This window comes from Panthera tigris, chromosome B3 (assembly GCF_018350195.1).
Source record: "Panthera tigris isolate Pti1 chromosome B3, P.tigris_Pti1_mat1.1, whole genome shotgun sequence".
NCBI classification, from domain to species: Eukaryota; Metazoa; Chordata; class Mammalia; order Carnivora; family Felidae; genus Panthera; species Panthera tigris.
In genome coordinates, this window is record NC_056665.1 from 71,743,175 (window position 1) to 71,763,584 (window position 20,410).

Sequence of the window (20,410 nt, forward strand, 5' to 3'; positions counted from 1 at the left end):
CTACCTTCTTAATCAATTCCTGGCTGGAAACCATTCTTAAAAGCTTCCAAGCTATTTTTTCTTCGATTTCTTGGCATATTGGGGGAAAAAAGGAAAACATTATTCTGAATTTTATACCCAACAAATACATCACATTTTACTGTTTTAAATCTTCTACTGAATAGCTTTAAGGTCCTGGAATTTGAGATTGTTGTTACCCAGAATTCCCTCTAAACAATTAGCTGAGTCTGAAACTCAAGCTTTTCATCCTTACCTGCACTGCTAACAAAGCCCACCACTTGCTCTGCCTAGATTTCTATTAAAACTACTCCAATCTCTTTCCTGGGGCCCAAAGTTAAGTAACGTAACAGTGACTATAAACCTTCATTAGATCGGTGGTAAGACGATGGCCTCTCTTTTTTTAAAAAAAAGTTTGTCATCTATCCATTTCATCAGATTGCAAGATGTAGAACTATATGCTATTTCAATCATGTTTCCTTTACTTTTGTACAGTTTTGGCCTTGGAGCCTCAATTTCAAAGTATTAAAAGAGTACACCTATGGCTATAGAATTCTACAGTATTGTTCTTAGTTCTAAGAGGATCTTCAAGTATGAAATGATTCTTCCCCATCAAGATAAACTAGAGGTCTCTTGGCATTGTATCAATAACCCTATGTGTATATGTTTTCTAACAGCATATGATCATTTCTCTAAGCTTTCTGCAGTTTCTTTCAATATTTGGTTTCATACGAAATTATAAAAGTGGGTATTTTTAGGCCTGGCCTGACTAGTCTATTACCTTTTAAGTACTGATGGCTAACATTATAACCTTAAACAGGTTTTATTAACATCTTAGAACCGTGTCCCTTTCTTCTAAGCATCCAATTTATTTTCTTGTTGGGAGTTATGTGCCGAAAGGGAGTTTGTGTAACATGAAATCATGTCAGATCAGAAACAGGGTGGGTAAAAAGCTACTTTCGTACTGTGGACATGAGGTCCAAAGGTAGTCCATAGTTCAGCTCTTCCTTCTTTTCTGCTTTGTCACCTGTTACATAAAATGATTTATGGAATTCTAATAAATAGGACAGGACTTCTCCTGGTAGGCTGGATACAAATGCCTTGTTGCAACAACTTTTCTGGGGAACCCAAGGTTTGTGTGAATGATAGTAGTCTAAACTAACCATGTTTTTGTCCTGTTCGGCTGGAAACTGAAGTATAAAACATAAATAAACTGGACCTTTCAGGATTAGGCAAACATCACAAATCTAGAAGCTGTTTAATAAATCTGTCCTTAGAAGTTTGGGTGCTAATTAGTATCGTGACTAAAAATCACAACAATTAATCATATTGGCAAAGGCGCAAAAATTACTTACAGGGATTAAACCAATTTAAAGTAAAATACATGTTCTCAGCAACCTTGCAAGGTTATTATATACTATAGAAGAGAAGTAAAGAAAGAGCTTTCCTATTTTTAGTAACAGTGAGGCATAGACTCAATCCAGAAAGCAACTGGGACTATATCAATTAAAAGGATAAAATGGGAGAAAAAAGAAACTTCGTTCTCCAGTTGTTTCAATTTTCCCAAAATCTTGACATGTCTGAGCCTCATCTATTTAAGGAGAAAACAATTTAGCACACAACAAAAATCTCAAAAAGGGTGCCAACTGGACCACAAAACATTGATGAAAAGGCTTAATGTAGTTCCCAAACCTTTTCATTTGGAAAGAAGAGCCATTCTGCAAAAGAATTTAAGTAACTTGTCTCCTTAACACAATACCCACCCCAATGATACATCGTTTGAGTAGTGTATGTTGGTATGCATAATGACTATGACTCAAAGAAAAATATATTTAGTACATTTTAAGGGTTTTGTGGAAGCCGCTGTGAAACAAAGAATTGGAAGTAAACAATTATCAACTACAAAAATAAAAAACCAGGTTCTTTTTTTTCTCCAAATTCCTGGTTTAATAAGGACTTGTTTATTTTGAGAAAAAAGGGTCCCAAACATCAGGCTGTTCACAAAAATAACCCACAGTATCAACTTTAGAAAACAAATCTTAAGACTATTACACTAATTTTTCTAGAGGATGCATTTGACATGCCAACTCTCATTCACAAAAATACATTGTTACATTTGTGTTGAACATCCCCACATAAGCACTCTTATGTGGGGTATAACACACATACCTCTAACTCAAAGCTCTCTCAGGTGCTACTCAACTAAAGCGATTGCCTTTGCAGTTAGGGAAGCAACTACTGAGCTCATGTATGAATGGAAATAACTGCACTCCCTGCATAACAAGAGATTATTTTGGAGACAGTTGATAAAAACCACACATCCTTTTTATTGTTAAGTCATAAAGAGGTATCAAAATTAAAAGCAAAAATTACAGGGTAAGACTTAACATAACTACTAGGAGCGTCAAAGGAAGTGAAAATGGGACTAGGCGCAGGGCAATATGAATTAATGAACATGGGAAGGACAAGGATGGGGAGAACAGTGAGCATGTGCTGAAGATACTAGGGGAGAGGATCTGGTGAAAATTTTGATCTTAGACAAGCGCCTAGGTAAAGAAATAATGGGACAAGATTTCTAAACCCCACTATGTGCTTAAGAGTCATCCTCGCCATTGGCGCTGTCTCTGTCATCCTCTCCTTCCTCAGCCTCTTTTTCATCATCCTTGATCAACTCCAGCTGTGAGAAACAGACACAAATAGGATGGAGTTAGAGGCACTCCATGTGTCCCTGATCCCCCCTCCACCACCTCTTTCTTTCCTTTCCCGTGGTTTTCACCTGGTCATCCCCCCGATCTTCATTATCATCATCATCCAGTAGGTCCCCCTCCTCAGCAGAGTCATCTGCACCCCCCTCAGACTCCATCTTCACATTAGTCTCATCTTTCTTCAGGGAGCTGCTGCTCTGCTCCTCTTCTGACTTATCATTCTTCATCTCTACTGGGGATGAGAAGGACAAGTCTGTCTAGGGGCAAGTAATGTCCACAGGATGTAGACAATCCCCACTAATGATCACAGAACTGCAGCACAAACCTAAATCCTCCCACACAAATGCCCTTCCCAATTCAAACTCCCCAAGTTTCATATTCAATTGCTTTATATCCCACTACTCCAACATATACCTTCAACTATCTTAGGTGGCTAACCCAACTTTATACCCAACAAGCAGGAAAACCATTTACCTCCTTGTTTGCTCTGTTCTTTCTCAATTTTTTCCAGGCTTTCCAGTAGAGAATCCACTTTTTGCTTTATCTGGGTCAACTCCTTCTTAATGGTCTGAAGGTCATCGCCTTTCACTTTAATACAAACGAAACTCTAGATTAGAATCAACTATACCAGAAAGCTGCCAGTTGCCAAATTCATCCCCAGCTAAACCATATGGCCGTAGCCAACAGAAGATCACTGGAGAGAAATGGAGCCAGGACCATATTCTCCCGGTAATGTGGGGACCCTCGGTTTTATAGCTGGTAGCTAAAAACTAAATCTAATGTGCCTGCTCACTTAGCAGTAGAATCTTACTTTTGTAGGCCCGCTAAAGACCTCAATTATATTTGAAAGCATTTTTTGTACTGTTTTTACTGACCTACACATTTCATAAATTTATAAATGCTTAGTTAGCTCCCTAAAGTCTAGCAACTTTTTTCAAATTACCAAGGCCTTGTAATTTATGTAACTTATAGAAGGCAGTCTAAATTGGCCCCTGAACCACTACCTTCTCCTCTTCCACTGTTTTGATAATGCGGAGCTATTTGTATAAAAATTGACTACTGGCTGCACTAATTTCCCTATTTCAACACAAGAAAATAGCAGAATCACAAAACTGCAGTAATACATACACTTTCCAGACTTGGACGAAGATCCTCGCTGTCCACTCTTAGAATTAAAGCCACTTTTGCCTCTTCGTGAGGTGTTTCCTGATACACGCTGGCGTTTTGAGGGAACCACAGCCCGAGCAATAGGAGGAGGAGGAGGAACACGTGCCGGGTAACTATACATCCTATTGGATAAAAAGAAAACAGAATTCCTTCACAACTAAAATTAAGTCAGCAAGACCCAACAGTGATCTTATACAAGAATAATATTCACTGTCTATTTGTTTCTTTTGGCTAATTTCATTCAAAAGTCCACTTCAAACCTTTCTTCTTTACTGCTTTGAATACTGCAGCTACTTCAAGAAGATGCATACCCAAGGATAGTTGGTTGATCTTAAGGGATGGACATAAAAGCCTCCTTTGTACTAGGGCAATATCAATAAAGCACTGCTTTTTATAATGAATAGTCTATACTGATCTCTTTTTATACGTGTTACAATACATAGTAACACAACACATAATATATAACTCAAAAAACAAACAAAAACAATCCCAAATAAAGTTCTCACAAGAAGGGATTGCAATTACTGGTGTCTGCCAACAGTGGTATATTTACTGTTAGCTAAATCCCTGATTTTTATTATCCACAGAATTATACAGATAAATCATTACTGCTAACTAGTTTGTGATAACAGACTGAACCACATAAAACTGCCAAGATTAACCAGCTTAGGACTATAAAAACAAAGAGCCACTCAAATGTGTTTGCTGTGTATAAAAAGCCATGATTAATTCTAACAACATTTAAACATAAGATGTACTCATAGTTACAACAAGATGGAGAATATTGTCTGTCTTATTTGCTATTCGCTAGTGCCTAAATCCAATGCCCAGCATGCATTCAGCTCTCAAATACAGACACTGGTTGCTCAGTTGGTTCTTCCACTGGGGAAGTATGGCTCTACAATTTGTAAAGAGAAAATTCAAAGCACAACAAAAAGCTTCTTCCATGGGTATCAGTTTTAGAAAATCTCTACATTCCATGTCATTTTTACAAAATACTGTGGCAGCATAAGAAGGTAAGACATAGCAGTAGGAAAAAAAATCTTATAATTCTAGTTCTGCACCTTTTTAGTAACTAACTTAATTTCAAGGCCCAGTTTTCTACGAAAACTACCCACCAAGTGCTGCTCTGCCTAACTTCCAAAGTTTTAAGGAGCAAATGTGATGTATTAAAATTATGTAATTCATATATGTGGACTCTCCCTCTAATATACTTCATTTGTGGCTAATCTCTGAAATCTCTAAGGTTTCAATCCTCCTGGTAGTGAAAACAGTGATTTTATATGGTCCTTCAGAGAATTCTCTTCTCCTCAACCCAATTTAATATAAAATGTTTCCATTATACTTTAACATAGTAGTATTTTAGTTTTTCCTAGGAGTAGCTATCACAGGAACATTTTCCTAAATTAAGAAAGAGCACATGTACATTGCCAAACAAGTGAGGGCACAACTAAATTTTCACTTAAGCAGTTTTCAGTCAAGACCACCCTTGAAACACAGCAGTTATTGATTTGCCAAGTGAAAAATGATGTTAAGAGTTATTGAAGTGCTCATAATTCTTGTTTTTAAGCTCTATCAAAAACAATTTTTTATTCGAGAGAGAACGTGAGTGTGAAAGAAGACGAGTGGGAGAGAGAATCTTAAGCAGGCTCCACACTTAGTGCAGAGCCCAGTGCAGGGCTCAATCCCAAGACCCTGGGATCATGACCTGAGCTGAAACCAAGAGTGGGATGCTCAACTGATTGAGCCACTCAGGCACCCCTTAAGGATCACTTTTATGTTTGAGCTCTAGGAAATAAGAAAATGTATGATTTAGAAGGTAGGGAGGTATTGGTGCTTCTACAGAGGTTGTTGCTCAGTAGACAAATTTGTTAATGAGGAAGAAGATACTTTAAAAGCAGTTTCAGTCAATGATGGTGAGTTAATCCATATCTTTGGGCATGGAACAACTCATGGCCCAATCCTGTTGGATTTAGAGATCTAACCTACCCCTCCTAACCAACCCACTCACTGTCATTGGCACAAGTCTCCAAACCAATGACCTTGCCAGTTCACATTCCTTATACTTCACCTCACTGGAAATACACAATTTCGCTCAACGCAGGTAAATCGTCATAATGAAAATAAGGCAAGAAATGCAGTTTTCAAGTCAAATGCTCCAATTTTCAGAAAAGTGTATTTTGGAAGATAAACTGTTAGTGCTGAATGGCTTTTAGTGCCATGGAACTTAACTGCTACTCAAACAAAAATGAACTCTTGAAAAACTCTAAGGAAGAAATTTAAGTAGACCTTCCTTGTAAAATCTCAAAGTGTATGACTGAAAACATGAGGAGAAAACCATACCTACTATACCCCTCAAGGTCAAAGGGATAGGAAATACAAAGCTGAGTATGACACCTTCAAAAACCAGCTACAAATTTAAGTAACCATTTTCCCCACAAGAAAACCTTATTAAGATGAACATCATGTGCTGATCCCCTACTGATAATTGATAAAAGCCCAAGTCCTTAAAAAGCCTTCACACAAGTTTCACTATTACCAAAGGAAAAAGCACTAGAAACCCTAAACGGGTTATGACTGCCCCATAAACCAGCAATCTGGACATTAAGTGTTGGTATAAAATCTAGCCAGAATAAAAAGGTAATTAAAATACCGTAAAAAAAAAAAAAACAACCCTAAATCACTTCTGATCACACATGAGCCAGCTAATTATCTGAACAGATAAGACAAAGGAACTCTGTCCTAATCTCTAAGCAAAACATACGCCTAACAAGTCATTTATTAAAAATAAAAGTTTAGGGATGCCTGGGTGGCTCAGTTAGTTAAGTGTCTTGACTCTTGATTTGGGCACAGGTCATCCATCATCTCCTTTCATGAGTTCAAGCCCTGGATTGGGCTCTAGGCTGGGATTCTCTCTCTTCCGCCTTCCCTACTCTCTCAAAAATAAATAAATAAACTTTAGAAGTTTACAGAGGTGCCTGGGTGGCTCAGGTGGTTAAGCGTCAGACTTTTGGTTTTGGCTCAGGTCATGCATGGCCCCAGGTCCAGCCAGCTCTGTGCTGGCAGCACGGAGTCTGTTTGGGATTCTCGCTCTCTCTCTCTCTGCCCCTCTCCTGCTCGCTCTTGCTCTTTCAAAATAAATAAATTTTAAAGAAATAAAATAAAAATAAAAGTTTATAGAGGCGCCTGGCTGGCTTAGTCTAGCGTGTGACTCTTGATTTTGGGGTTAAGTTCAAGCCCACGTTGGATGTAGAGATTACTTAAAAATAAAAATCTTAAATAAATAAAGTTTACAGAGTCAAGCTTATTAAATGTCTAGATGTAAAAGTGATCTTTGGGTCTCAAAAACCCTGATTAATAGTATTAAATTTCAATCACTACCAAAGCAGAAACAACTAGAATATATTAGTAAATATCTATATTCTCCTGAATTTATTTGTTTAATGTACCATACCTGCCTTCAGGTCTTAAAAATTTAGATAGATTAAAAATGATGGTTTAGGTTAATTATCAAATTATCAATTCTGGAAATAACTGCCAGATAGCTTAGGCCCACAAATATGTTAAAAAAGTCATTCAAGTGTTAGGTATTTTCTTCTGCTTCATTATGATCTATAATGGGATTTCAAGATGGTGTTTCTTCCTGCTTACCTTTGATTTTCCTAGGACTGATTTTATAGGCTACCATGTTGTTTGGGCTTTGGAATGTGTAAGCATCTCTGAAACTGCTAAAATTCTACAAATGTACCTATTCCCAATAAGGTGAAAAATCACTGAGGCAGAAACAAGAGGAATCTTCCATTCTATTTAAGCTAATCAGGACCAAATCTAAAATGACTGCTCATTTCTAAGAAATGTGCTCTAATTCACGAAAAAAAAAAATTTTTTTAGGTAATCTACACCACACATGGAGCTCAAAATCATGAGCCCAAGAGTCATAACGCTCCACTGAATAAGCTAGCCAGACACCTGAAAACGTGCTTTAATTTAGAGAAATACAGGGGAAATTATGTACAATCCATGTTATACAAAAGGCATGATCTTAAGAAAGTGTCAGGAACAAAATCCTGATGAATAAATAGAAGTAATCTATTGGATAGATCTAGATGAAACCATGGAAATCAATGTGACACAATAGCAAATATGTATAGAGTTTAAGAGCCAAAAGAGCAGATTTTTTCCATCCTAGTTCCAGTAATTACTAGTCGATGACAGATACCTCAAACTCTGTACCCACAATGACTCTACACAGAAACTAGCACACTAACAATTCACTTAGTTTTTTTAAACTAAAGCCCTAAGTGAAGACCTATTAACTGTCCTGAGTTTGATTCTTGTTAGTGTACTCTCCTATGACAATCTACAACTTTAACTACAGGTTTCCCAACGATTTATCCAGGGTAAACCTTCAGAATACACACCTTACATTACATTCTGTATGGTTTTGTAGAAAAGGACTTTACAAATTTTACTTTATCTTTGGATTGTGTAGACTGAAGCTAAGCGTTGCACTACACAAGACGACTGATACTAATGAATACCAGAATCTTAAGAACTATTCAAGAACCAAAGCCTTCAGCAATTGGTATCTTTGAGAATTAGAAAAGAATATTTCTTTCTCACTTTTTTCCTTAAAAATTTTTAAATGTTTTACTTTGAGAGCACCCAAGCAAGCAGGGGAGGGTCAGATAGAGAGGGAAACACAGAATCTGAAGCAGGTTCCAAGATGTCAGCAGAGACCTACCCAGGGCTCAAACTCATGAACCATAAGATCATGACCTGAGTGAGCGTAAGTTAGACACTTAACCAACTAAGCCATCCAGGCACCTCTGTTTCCCACTTTTTATAAAAGCTTCTATGGGGGCGCCTGGGTGGCTCAGTCGGTTGAGAGTCCGACTTCGGCTCAGGTCATGATCTCAAGGTCCGTGAGTTCGAGCCCCGCGTCGGGCTCTGGGCTGATGGCTCAGAAACTGGAGCCTGCTTCCGATTCTGTGTCTCCCTCTCTCTCTGCCCCTCCCCCGTTCATGCTCTGTCTCTGTCTCAAAAATAAACGTTAAAAAAAAAAAATTAAAAAAAAAAAAAAAAAGAGCTTCTATGAAAACATATTTGAATGATTTAGATTAACTATTTTCCATTATCTTTAAGACTACCAAAACTTTTTCACTTGACTACAGATAGTGCAACCCCTCAGACTTTTAAAATCATGTTATTAAAAAATAAATAAATAAAATAAAATCATGTTATTCATTTTTAATGTGCTAGAATTAACATAATCAAGCTACCTTAAATGCACAATTAAACACTGGTATAAAATTCATTTTAACATGTACACAAATAACTAAAAACCAAAATTTTTACTCAACATCCTAATGGCTAACAAACACGTGAAAAGATATTCAACATCACTCATCATCAGGGAAATACAAATCAAAACCACAATGAGGTACAAACTCACACCTGTCAGAATGACTAAAATTAACTACACAGGAAACGAAAGATGTTGGTGAAGATGTGGAAAATGGGGAACCCTTTTACACTGCTGGTGGAAATGCAAACTGGTGCAGCCACTCTAAAAACCAGTAAGGACGTTCCTCAAAAAGTTAAAAATAGAAATACCTTAAAATTCAGCAATTGCACTAATACGTATTTTTCCAAAGAATGCAAAAATACAAATTCGAAGGGGTACATGCACCCTGATGTTTATAGTAGCATTATCAACAATAGCCAAACTATGGAAAGAGCCCAAGTGTCCAATGACTGATGAATCAATAAAAATGTGGTACACATACACACTGGAATATTACTCAGCCATCAAAAAATCTGGGGTGTCTTGGTGTGAGCACTCAGTTAAGTGTCTGACTTTTTTTTTATTAAAAAAAATTTTTTTTAACGTTTATTTATTTTTGGGACAGAGAGAGACAGAGCATGAACAGGGGAGGGGCAGAGAGAGAGGGAGACACAGAATCTGAAACAGGCTCCAGGCTCTGAGCCATCAGCCCAGAGCCCAACGCGGGGCTCGAACTCACAGACTGCGAGATGGTGACCTGAGCTGAAGTTGGACGCTTAACCGACTGAGCCACCCAGGCGCCCTTAAGTGTCTGACTTCTGATTTTGGCCCAGGTCATGATCTCACGAACCAAGAGACTGAGCCCCGTGCTGGGCTCCACACTGACAGCGGGAAGCCTGCCTGGGATTCTTTCTCTTCCTCTCTCTACCCCTCATCCACGTGTGTTCTCTCTCAAAATAAACAAACAAAAAAATGAAATCATTGCAATGACATGGACAGAGACCGTCAGAGAAAGAGAAATATCGTAGGATTTCACTCATGTGGAATTTAGGGAAAAAAGATGAACACGTGGAAAGGGGGGAAAAAAAGAGGGAGGCAAACTTTATAACAATAGAGAACAAACTGAGGGCTAATGGAGGCAGAGTTTGGGGGGTAGGCTAAATGGGTGAGGAGTATCGAGGGTACTTGTTACGAGCACTGGATGTTATATGTAAGTAATGAATTACTAAATTTTACTCCGGAAACCAGTATTACACTGTGTTTAACCAACTAGAATTTAAGAATTTAGGAAAAAAAACTTTTTTAAGTTCATCCTAATGTAATTTCAATAGTATATATTTATTTAAATCTCAAAGACTTATGAGTAGGCTACTGATACGGCGCCTGGGTGGCTTAGCTGGTTAAGCATTGGACTTCAGCTTATGTCATGATCTCAACAGTTGGTGGGTTCGAGCCCCGTGCTAACAGTGCGGAGCCTGCAAGGGATTCTCTTTCTCTCTCCCTCTCTCTCAAGAATAAACAAACTTAAATAAATACATGAGTATGCCACTGACTTTGCTTTATGTAAGAAATGGGGGGGCTTAAAAATGTCTCTGTAACGTGTTTAATTAAGATTTACATTAAAATGTAAATATGAAACTATGTCATACCAAAAACAGATCCCAAAAAACCTTTCATGTTGTAAGAATACTTGCTTTTGTCCCTAAAAATAAATCAACTAGCTAAATTTTTATAACTTGTTTTATTTCTAAAGTAAGATAATTTTACAATCATTTTTATGTGTATTTATTTTGAGAGAGAGAGAGAGAGAATGAAATCTCAAGCAGGCTCTTCTGCACTGTCAGTGTAGAGCCTAATGTGGGGCTTGAACTAACGAACTGTGAGAACATTACCTGAGCCAAAGTCAAGAGTCAGATGCTTACCCAACTGAGCCACCCAGGAGGCCCAGTAAGAGACAATTTCTAAACCTTAGTAGCAAGTAGTTTCTCCACAAATATGCTGCCTTAGTTGAGTCTTCTTCAGAGAAGGACTGAAGTGAATGCAACTGTTAAATTTGTTTCCCTAATACAATTTATGTTTAGAGTGCCAATTCCCAATATAAATTTGCATGGTTGTACTTTGTATTCCTTAACTTTCTTCATGTTGCGCCCATTAAGGATACAGATTTGTAGGACAGTGGAAAAACAGCAAGCCCTACTCATATGAATGGTAAAGGGACTGAAGGACAAACCAGTATGCTGCACAGGATCATTTCATATATAATGGCTGGGTGGCTCAGTGGGTTAAGGGTCCAACTCTTGATTTGTACTCAGGTCATGATCTCCTAGTCCTGGAATCAAGCCCCAAGGGATCAATCCCCAAACAGTTTCCCCACTGACACTATCAGCCTGCTTGGGATTCTCCTCTCTATCCTTCCCCTGCTCACGCAGGTATGCGCTCTCTCTCAAAATAAATAAACGTTAAAAACTTAAAAAAAAAAAAAAATTTTTGTAATTAAAGGAAAACAAAGATTACCTAACTACCTTTTTTTTAAAAGAACACTACCCAAAGAACAATGATCAAGGTTGAGACCACCACATGCATTCCTGCTTACAATATAGACATATACATAGACAGCCCCTGTATACGTAGAACCAAAGTTGTCAATGAACAACTGGCTCTACAACCTTCTTTCACAAAGAATTGTTGGTTTAACACTTACGAGTATTTTTGTAAATTCAAAGATACATTTGATTAAAAATTGCTTGACTGATTTGCATCTCTCAAAGAGAAGGAAAAAAATTAATTGCACATACTCATTTCAGGATGCATCCAGTTTTATATATTAAAAAAAGTAAAAAGTTGCATCTTAAAATTACAGTGATTTGTCTTGACAAATTCATTTGGAAAGCTGTTAACACAAAACCAGAGGTTTCCAGGAAAGACAATTTGAAAATTCATCTCAAAACTTTCTAAATGAAAAATAATCTGAGCAATATGTAGGTTGCTTTGATCAATCCTTTCAGAAACAGTACTGGATCCAAGACTATGTTAAGAAAAAAAATTTTAATCTGTCTTTGCTTCTGATTATGAAGCTTTATATCCAGGTGACCATCTTTAATTGACACAATTTCCGCCAAAATTACAACATTATTCATTTGTCATAATGTTAACACATATACTTCCCCACATATCACTTTGGGTCTTTCCCAAAGGTAATAAACTGTAGGTGTTGTCAAATTTTTTTTTAATAAAGCTGAAATTACAAAACAGTATTTATGACAAATATTGTTTATAAACTGTATGTTAAGAACATGTAAGACCACTCATTCCTATATTCTCAATTTACATCCAGGTCAAAGGGTACACTTCTTTTGCTTACAATGAAATTTCCTTTAAGGAGTTGTCTGAGAACAGACTTGTGGTTGCTAGGAATAGGGTGGAGAAACTGACTAGAAAAAGAGTTTCATGGTGAATTTGTGAGAAGCATGACCTATCTGTATCTTGATATCCTGGTAGATACTGTAACTTGAATATACTATGTTTGTTAAAAATTATACACTGAAAGAGTAAATTCTGCTATATATAAAAAGGTATCCTATTGAGGTCTTCAATTTCTTTCCATTCTCGAACCTCTTTGTAAAATTTCTGCCCCTACCATTACCCAAACCTACCCTTGTCAAGTCACCAATGATCGCCGCATTTCTCAATCTTCATATTACTTAACATTTGTAGTTCATCCTTCTACTCTTTTAATACATATTCACACAGCTGGGACACTTCATGCTTCTGGTTTTTGTCCAGCTTTTTAAAATTTTTTTCTTTTTTTACATTTTCTTTATTTTTGATAGAGACAGAGCACAAGTGGGGGAGAGGCAGAGACGGAGACACAGAATCCGAAGCAGGCTCCAGGCTCCGAGCTGTCAGCACAGAGCCCAACGTGGGGCTCGAACCCACAAACCCCAAGATCATGACCTGAGCTGCAGTCGGACACTTAACCAACTGAGCCACCCAGATGCCCCAGCTTTTTTTTATGGCATTTTTCAATCACTTGTACTCACTCCTCATCTCCCTAGTTTTTAATAGTTGCAGTGCTCTAATGATCTCTATTTTCTGTCTCTACTCACCCAGTATTGTGGTTTTGTGACCTACGAGCAGACAACTACTATGTCTCCACATAAACAACTGCCTATATAACATCTCTCAATAATAAACATGTCACTGGCCAATCTGTGATAGTCACTCCTCAACCTAGTTTCCCCTATGTTCTTCTATCACGATTTCTGCAAATTCCAAGTCGCTAGTTGTGCAGGCCAAACTTTGGTGACATCTGATTCCTCTCTTAGCCTTCACAGTGATGTGTAAGTGAATTGGTCTTTATTAACTTCAAAATTCAACTACTACTTACCATTTCCAAGTCTACCTCCCAGGGTCCTTTCCCAAATGATTGTTTATCTAGATAATTCTATCAGCCACTTATTATCTATAATCAGACTAATCCTGTTACAATACAAGTAAGATCCTCTCACTCCTCAGTTCAACTCTCCCCACTGCCTTCTCATCTCATTTCATAAAAGCTAAAGATGCCTTAACATGCTTTTATGTGTTCAACCTACCTTCTCTGAGACGATTTATTTTCCACTATAGTATCCCTGGTGAACACAACAATGCCTCTCCTAAACTAGACTCTAGGAAAGATTTGTCACAAATCACACTATCAGCACGCAACAAATCAAACCTATCTTTATAGCTGGAAAGCCAAAAGCACTAATCTGCTTTTCCCCCAGCTGTATGAAAACTATTGGAAAAGCTAAATAATCTACCCCAAAATAAATATCAGATCCTGTGCCTATAATGGGATGTGATGAGACTATCAGGTCATACCTGCTGTTAAGGAATTCACCCGCAAAAAAAATTCCAGTGGTAACTTTGTCTTGCAATTATATATGTTTTTTACAATATTAACCTATTTCCCTTCTTAAGCCCCATCAATCTCACAATAGTAACACATTTATTACTATAAAGTAATAAAGTCCTGGGAAAAAAGTTGATCTGCCTGAATAAGTCAAACTATATTTGGTGGACCTTTTCCTCTTATTCCTGGGATTACAGTCTTTAAGAGGAGATTAAATTATCATCTTATCCTATGTATCAACGGGTACCCTCTCTTTCTTTCCCTGAAAGACTGATTTCCTGGATATTCCTTCAAATTCCTTGTAGCTTTATTTCAAAACTGCAGTCTGGGTTCTCTAACTTCCTGCCTGAAGAGCAGTCCTCAGTCATTACAATTCTCATATTGAAACACTGCTCAAAATTCATTTGTGGGGTACCAGAGTGACTCTTGATTTCAGCTCAGGTCACGATCTCACCATTTTTGAGATCGAGCCCTGTGTTGGGCTCTGCGCTAACAGCACAGGGACTGTTTGGGATACTCTACACCTCCCTCTCTTCCTGTCCCTCTCCTGCTCTATCTCAAACTAAACAAACCTAAAGGTTCTTTGTATAAAACCGTAGTTAACACATCTCCTGTGATCACAAAGCAGAATCGTGAAACTATAAAAAAAGTAATAAATATCAAAAATGTCAGTATTGGATGTTATATCAAGACTTGTATCTTTAATATACGAAGCCTTACAACTCAGTAAGTAAACTCAATATAAAAATAAGCAAAAGATCTGAATACATTTTTCTAAAAATAGATATCCAATAAGCCCATGATTACTCACCATAATTTTTTATTTTTTTTTTTAGTAAACACTACATCTAATGTGAGGCATGGACTCACAACCCGAGATCAAGAGTCGTGTGCTCTTTCTTTTGACCAAGCCAGCCAGGTGCCCCTCAACGTCATTAGTTTTTAAGAAAATGCAAATCAAAACCACAAGGGGATAACATTATGCAAACTTGAACTACTATAGTTAAATAACAAGGACAGGTAATTAAGTGTTGGCAAGGATGTGAAAAGTGCAACCTTTATACATGGCTGACAGGAATGCAAAATGGTACAGCTGCTTTGAAAAGATAGTATGGCAGGTTCCTCAAAAGGTTAAAAACGAAATACCATCACAGCCAGCAATTCTACTCTTAGTATATACCCAAGACAGATGAAAACACATGTCTATGCAAAAATGTACATACAAATGTCCACAAAAGCATTATTCAAAATGTAGAAACATATCAAATTATTCAGCAAGTGATGAATGGGTAAACCAAATGTGGTTATCACCCAGAAAAATGGAATATAAAAAGGAATGATGTACTAACAAATGGTAAAATATAGATGAATTATGAAGTATAAAGTATAAGAAACCAGCCATAAAAGACAAATATTATATGACTCTATTGATATGAAATGTGCAGAATAGGCAAATCTATAGATAGAAAATGGATTAGTAGTTGGCAGGCCTAGGGATAGAATAGATATGACTGATAATAAGTAAGGTGTTTATTTTTGGGGTGATGCAATGTTCTAAAATTAAATCATGATCGTGACTGCACAACTCTAAATATACTAAATTGAATTATACACATTAAAATGAATTTTATAATGTTATATATTATACATCTGTCTCAATAAAGCTACATTTTAAAAAAGAAAAAAAAACTGATGTCAAGGAGCTTGACAAAATCTACCTGGATTAAGAATATCATGAAGTAGAATCCTAAAACAGCAGTGGCTAATTTTGCATTAGAGGTCATAACCAGAACACCACTTAATTCAGAGCCATATAGCAGATTCTCTGACCAAGTCAAATGCTTCCCCTGCAAAAGAAATACCTCCCACCTAGTTAGTAAGAGTCCAAGACACAATAAACATCAACAACCCGAAATGAAAGTGAAGTGAAATAAAGAATATACTGTCAAAATTTTAAGTCAGTAATAGCAGGTTTATGTTGAGAGTATACTTGTACTAATTGATGTCCTCAACTAAAATCTTCCTGGCAATGAGGTTTCCATGCAAAAGATAAAACCAACAGAAGGGCTCTTAGCAAATGCAAAATTTCACCTTATGCTTAAAATCACATCTACAGAGGTGTCCCTTAGCTTTTCCAAGTAGCTAAGAACCCTCTTATCTCTGAATCACATGCCTTTCCAAGCAGATGGTCTAAATCAGTTCTTCAAAACCTAAAATATTTCAGGAGTTCTTCCTTCAGGTCTAGTGTTACTCAGGAATATCAGAAAAATGGAAGGGAGGGAGGCAGGATGACAGCCCCACTAATCCCAAGAACATGGGGGGTGGAAGTATCCTTTAATCTGTAGTATTTCTTTTTTTTAAATGTTGATTTATTTTTGAGAGAGACAGAGACCCCAGAGCAGCAGCAGAGGAGGTGCAGAGAGGGACAAAGGCACAGAATCTGAAGCAGGCTCCAGGCTGAGCTGTCAGCACAGGGCCCAATCTGGGCTTGTACCCATAGACCAGGAGATAATGACTTGAGCGGAGTTGCCGCTTAACCTACTGAGCCATCTGGGTGCTCCTGTAGTCAGTATTTCTTTAACTTACTAACCAAAACCTAAAACTGGGTGCTTAGAACAAAAAAGGGGTAAATATTAGTTTAATATGATTGTTAGCCGCTTTCACCTGTCTTGCATTTCAAAGGAAACTCCCCTAACAACTGTACTTCACCTCAACTGCTGTTCTACAGTCTACCAGGATACGTTCCTAAAAAAGAGCTCTAACATAAGTATTAACAGTAAAATTGTTCCCCAAAATTCAAACAACTCAAACCCTCCAACATCCCTTTCATGTAACCTTTAATGGTATAACTGTAGTCATAAAAGATCTCTGCTATACATCATTTTTTCTCCCTACAAAACATTTAACTTTAAACTCAATAAATTATACCAAGACCAGTCTACCCCAGAAATTCCTGTACATCCTTCTCCATTCCAACATTTACAATGTTAACTACTTAAAATACATCTTTTTTTTCCCTCCACTTTCTCTTTTCTATCCATGAAGCAGTTTCTAAGACCTCTCTACCTGCAGGACACAACTCCCTAATAGACCATAAAAGGCTTTTACAACAACCACTCTTTCCAATTATACCAGGCTATTTCTCCAAATACAACCAGGGATATTTACCACTGTACCTTTACTCTATCTGCCTCAAAACCTTTGATACTTAGTATCAAAGGTAAGTTCAAAAATAGCACTTTGTGAAACTACCTGGGGATCTTTAAATGTGAAGAGAGCTCAGAGCTCCACAACGGGAAACACAACTCGGAAACACAACTCGTCTTTCTATGACACAATCCTATACAAATGCAGGACACATAGCAGCCAATATTAATTCCACATCACTGTCTTCACTGTATAATATTGTGCTTCCTACAATAGCTTCTTCATTGGATAACATACTGCTTGTCATCCATGTGTTGTATTTGATGTGAGTTGATGTACTCCATTCCTCTTTCTATTCATGGTGCGATGGCATATTTACTTAATATATTTAGATATGAAGCAGTATTAGCACTCTGAAAAAGCTCTCATGTAAGAACTTTTACAGTCCAGTCACTTATACACTATTTACATTATTATTCATGGCCCATACGTAATGTGTGATAAGTTACTTATTACCATATCTTTTGCTACTAGGTTTATTGTGTCTTCACTTTTATACTGTAGCCTATTGTCAAACCTAATAAACCCTTATTGCTTTCTGTGCTCCCAAGTTTCTATAGAAGAAATGACTGAGAAAGAATTACTTGGCTGTCCATAATGGAGTAATTTTTTTTCCAATTTATATTAACATATGATTCACATACCATAGAAAAAACACCCTCCACACACAAACTTCTGCAATCATTACCACTATGTAATTCCAGAATAATTTCATCAGGGATCTTGTAAGGGAAAGAAAAGTGGGACTACAACTGATGAAAATCTAAAGAATTCCAGAATTTTTCAAAAAATGGATACGGTTTTATACTTAAGGAAACACTAAATCTTTGTGACACAAATGTAAACCTTAAAATTAAAAATAAATTTTAAGAAACTAAAAAGCAGGGCATCTGGCTGGCTCAGTCGGAAGAGCATGCAACTCTTGATCCTAGAGTTGTGAGTTCGAGCCCCATGTTGGGTGTAGAGATTATGTAAATAAATAAAACTTAAAGAATTTGAAAAATCACTTCTAAGTATTTCAAAGCAACTGCTCACATAAGGAGTCCTTTAGCAACAATTTTCCTAGAAGCAACATGATTCTCAACAGGACACAACAAAAACTGGATCTCTGCTAGAATCTTACAGGTTCTCAGGATTAAAAAAACTTTTTTTTTAAATGTTGATTTTTGTTTTTTGAGACAAAATGCAACGGGGGGAGGGGCAGAGAGGGAGGGAGAGAGACACAGAATCCGAAGCAGGGTCCAGGCTCCGAGTGGGGCTTGAACTCATAGACTGTGTGATCATGACCTGAAGTCAGAAGCTTACTCAACTGAGTCACCCAGGCACCCCCAGGTTTTCAGGCTTTCAAAATCAACAAATAGTATGTTCTGCACACAGGCGAGACTTACGTAATTCCCTTTGTTTTATACATAGAAGCCCACGAATAGTCATCCTAAAACAAAAAGCTACTTTTGGGCTTCTATCCTACCAGAAAAATGTGTTGGTTAATGAATTTCTAGGTAATTCTAAACTATGTATAATAGAGTTTACAGCATACATGAAACAGTTGACAGTGTCTGTCAAACATTAATACATCTATCTAAAATGGTAGTTCCACATATATCAGTAATTTTATGTTAAAAATTCATCCCCAAACTTCCAAAACCTATAAAATTAGGAATGGTCTTAAGAACAAAAGACAGACCGAATATTCAGACCTACCTAATGAAAGAGGTAACTTTTGGGAAAAAAAAACTAATAATAATAATAATAATTTCATCTTAATGATGAAAAATCTGGGGGTGCCTGAGTGGCTCACTTCAGTAAACCATCCAACTCTTGATTTCCCCGACTTGTGCTCTCACTCTCTCAAAAAAAAAAAAAAAAAAAAAAGATGCAAAATCTGAGAACTGTAAAAATGCTAAAATATTAACAAAATACATGTAGTTAACGTTGGAAGAACAGCAGCATTCCTGTTATGCCAACAGCAAAAAATGTACTAAGAATTCATTCACACTACAGTAAGCTTTAATGATCACAAGTAGGGGTGCCTGGGTGGCTCAGTCGGTTCAGCGTCCGACTTCAGCTCAGGGCATGATCTCGCAGTCCGTGAGTTCAAGCCCCACATCGGGCTCTGTGCTGACAGCTCGGTGCCTGAAGCCTGTGTCTCCCTCTCTCTCTGCCCCTCCCCCGTTGGTGCTTTGTCTCTCAAAAATAAATGTTAAAAAAAAAAAAATGATCACAGGTAACAGTTTTGCATTTTTCCACCCACACCCTGAATTAAAATCAGTAATATTACTGCAGTGCAGGTGGCAGCATTAAGGCTACAGAATTTGATCCTGTTGTCTCCCTCAGGAGACAAAATACTAAAATATAAGTAACTTGGTTTGAGTTTTAAAGTTTGATTGCCCTCCAGTTTTAAAGATAAAGAGTATTTTACAATCCTTGGGTCTTGATCACGCATCCCCGAACAAAATACAACACAGGTAGGAGAGGGCTCTCAAAACAATAAAAACCAAGTGACTCTAATTCTAACAAAAGTGTTAATTACCTATTTCCTGATATCTAAAGTGTTTCTTCTTATAAAACACCCAATGCCTCCTGTATTCTTAAAATTTCTGCCAAATCAGGTTAATGATTAAAGTGCACAATACCTCTATGAAGTATTCTGGGCTCCTTCCCCACTACTCCCAACATACTCCCTCATGTGGGGGGGGGGGTGGGGAACGGGGGGTGAGAAAGAAAAAGAAGATAGAACCTGAAATCTGATCAAGCCTGCAGATCTATCCACCAATTCACAAATACAGGTGGGACTGAAACATGCTTAACACAAAGTATAACCCACAAAATGAGATCTATGAAAAACTGATGAGATTAATATTATTATAAGTATGGTGGTGTGATTATGTTTATAAAAGCAATCTTTTAACCATTAAAAAGAGGTCCAGAAAACACTAGAAAATACTAAGCATTTCAATATGCATTAAAGTTGAGAAGACAGTTGTCACACCTGAAGAGAACTGGAGTATGCTAGAGATGTTAGTTTTCTGGGGAAGAGGATTGGAGGGGTATCCACAATTCCCTTCGTTCTGATAATCCAGAAGTGTAACTTGCAGCAACTTTGCATATAAGAAATGTGCAGATCTTGATAATTAACAGGAATGAATCCTCATG

At 37.3% G+C, this 20,410-nt stretch overlaps 1 protein-coding gene across 11 annotated transcripts in view; it reads right to left on the reverse strand.

The window, feature by feature from the left end:
- Nucleotides 1–2,304: 2,304 nt before the first annotated feature.
- Nucleotides 2,305–20,410, reverse strand: part of HNRNPC (heterogeneous nuclear ribonucleoprotein C) — a 54,633-nt gene continuing 36,527 nt past the window's right edge. For 9 of the 11 annotated variants that reach the window (XM_015541691.2, XM_015541687.2, XM_015541689.2 and 6 more), the window contains 4 exons: nt 3,831–3,991; nt 3,177–3,290; nt 2,774–2,934; nt 2,305–2,674 (listed from right to left, as the gene is read on the reverse strand). In XM_015541691.2, the coding sequence (XP_015397177.1) occupies nt 2,591–2,674; nt 2,774–2,934; nt 3,177–3,290; nt 3,831–3,991 (520 nt within the window). In that variant the 3' untranslated portion in view covers nt 2,305–2,590. The remainder of the gene's footprint in view (nt 2,675–2,773; nt 2,935–3,176; nt 3,291–3,830; nt 3,992–20,410) is intronic. The other 2 variants (XM_015541695.2, XM_015541694.2) reach the window with 1 other exon arrangement.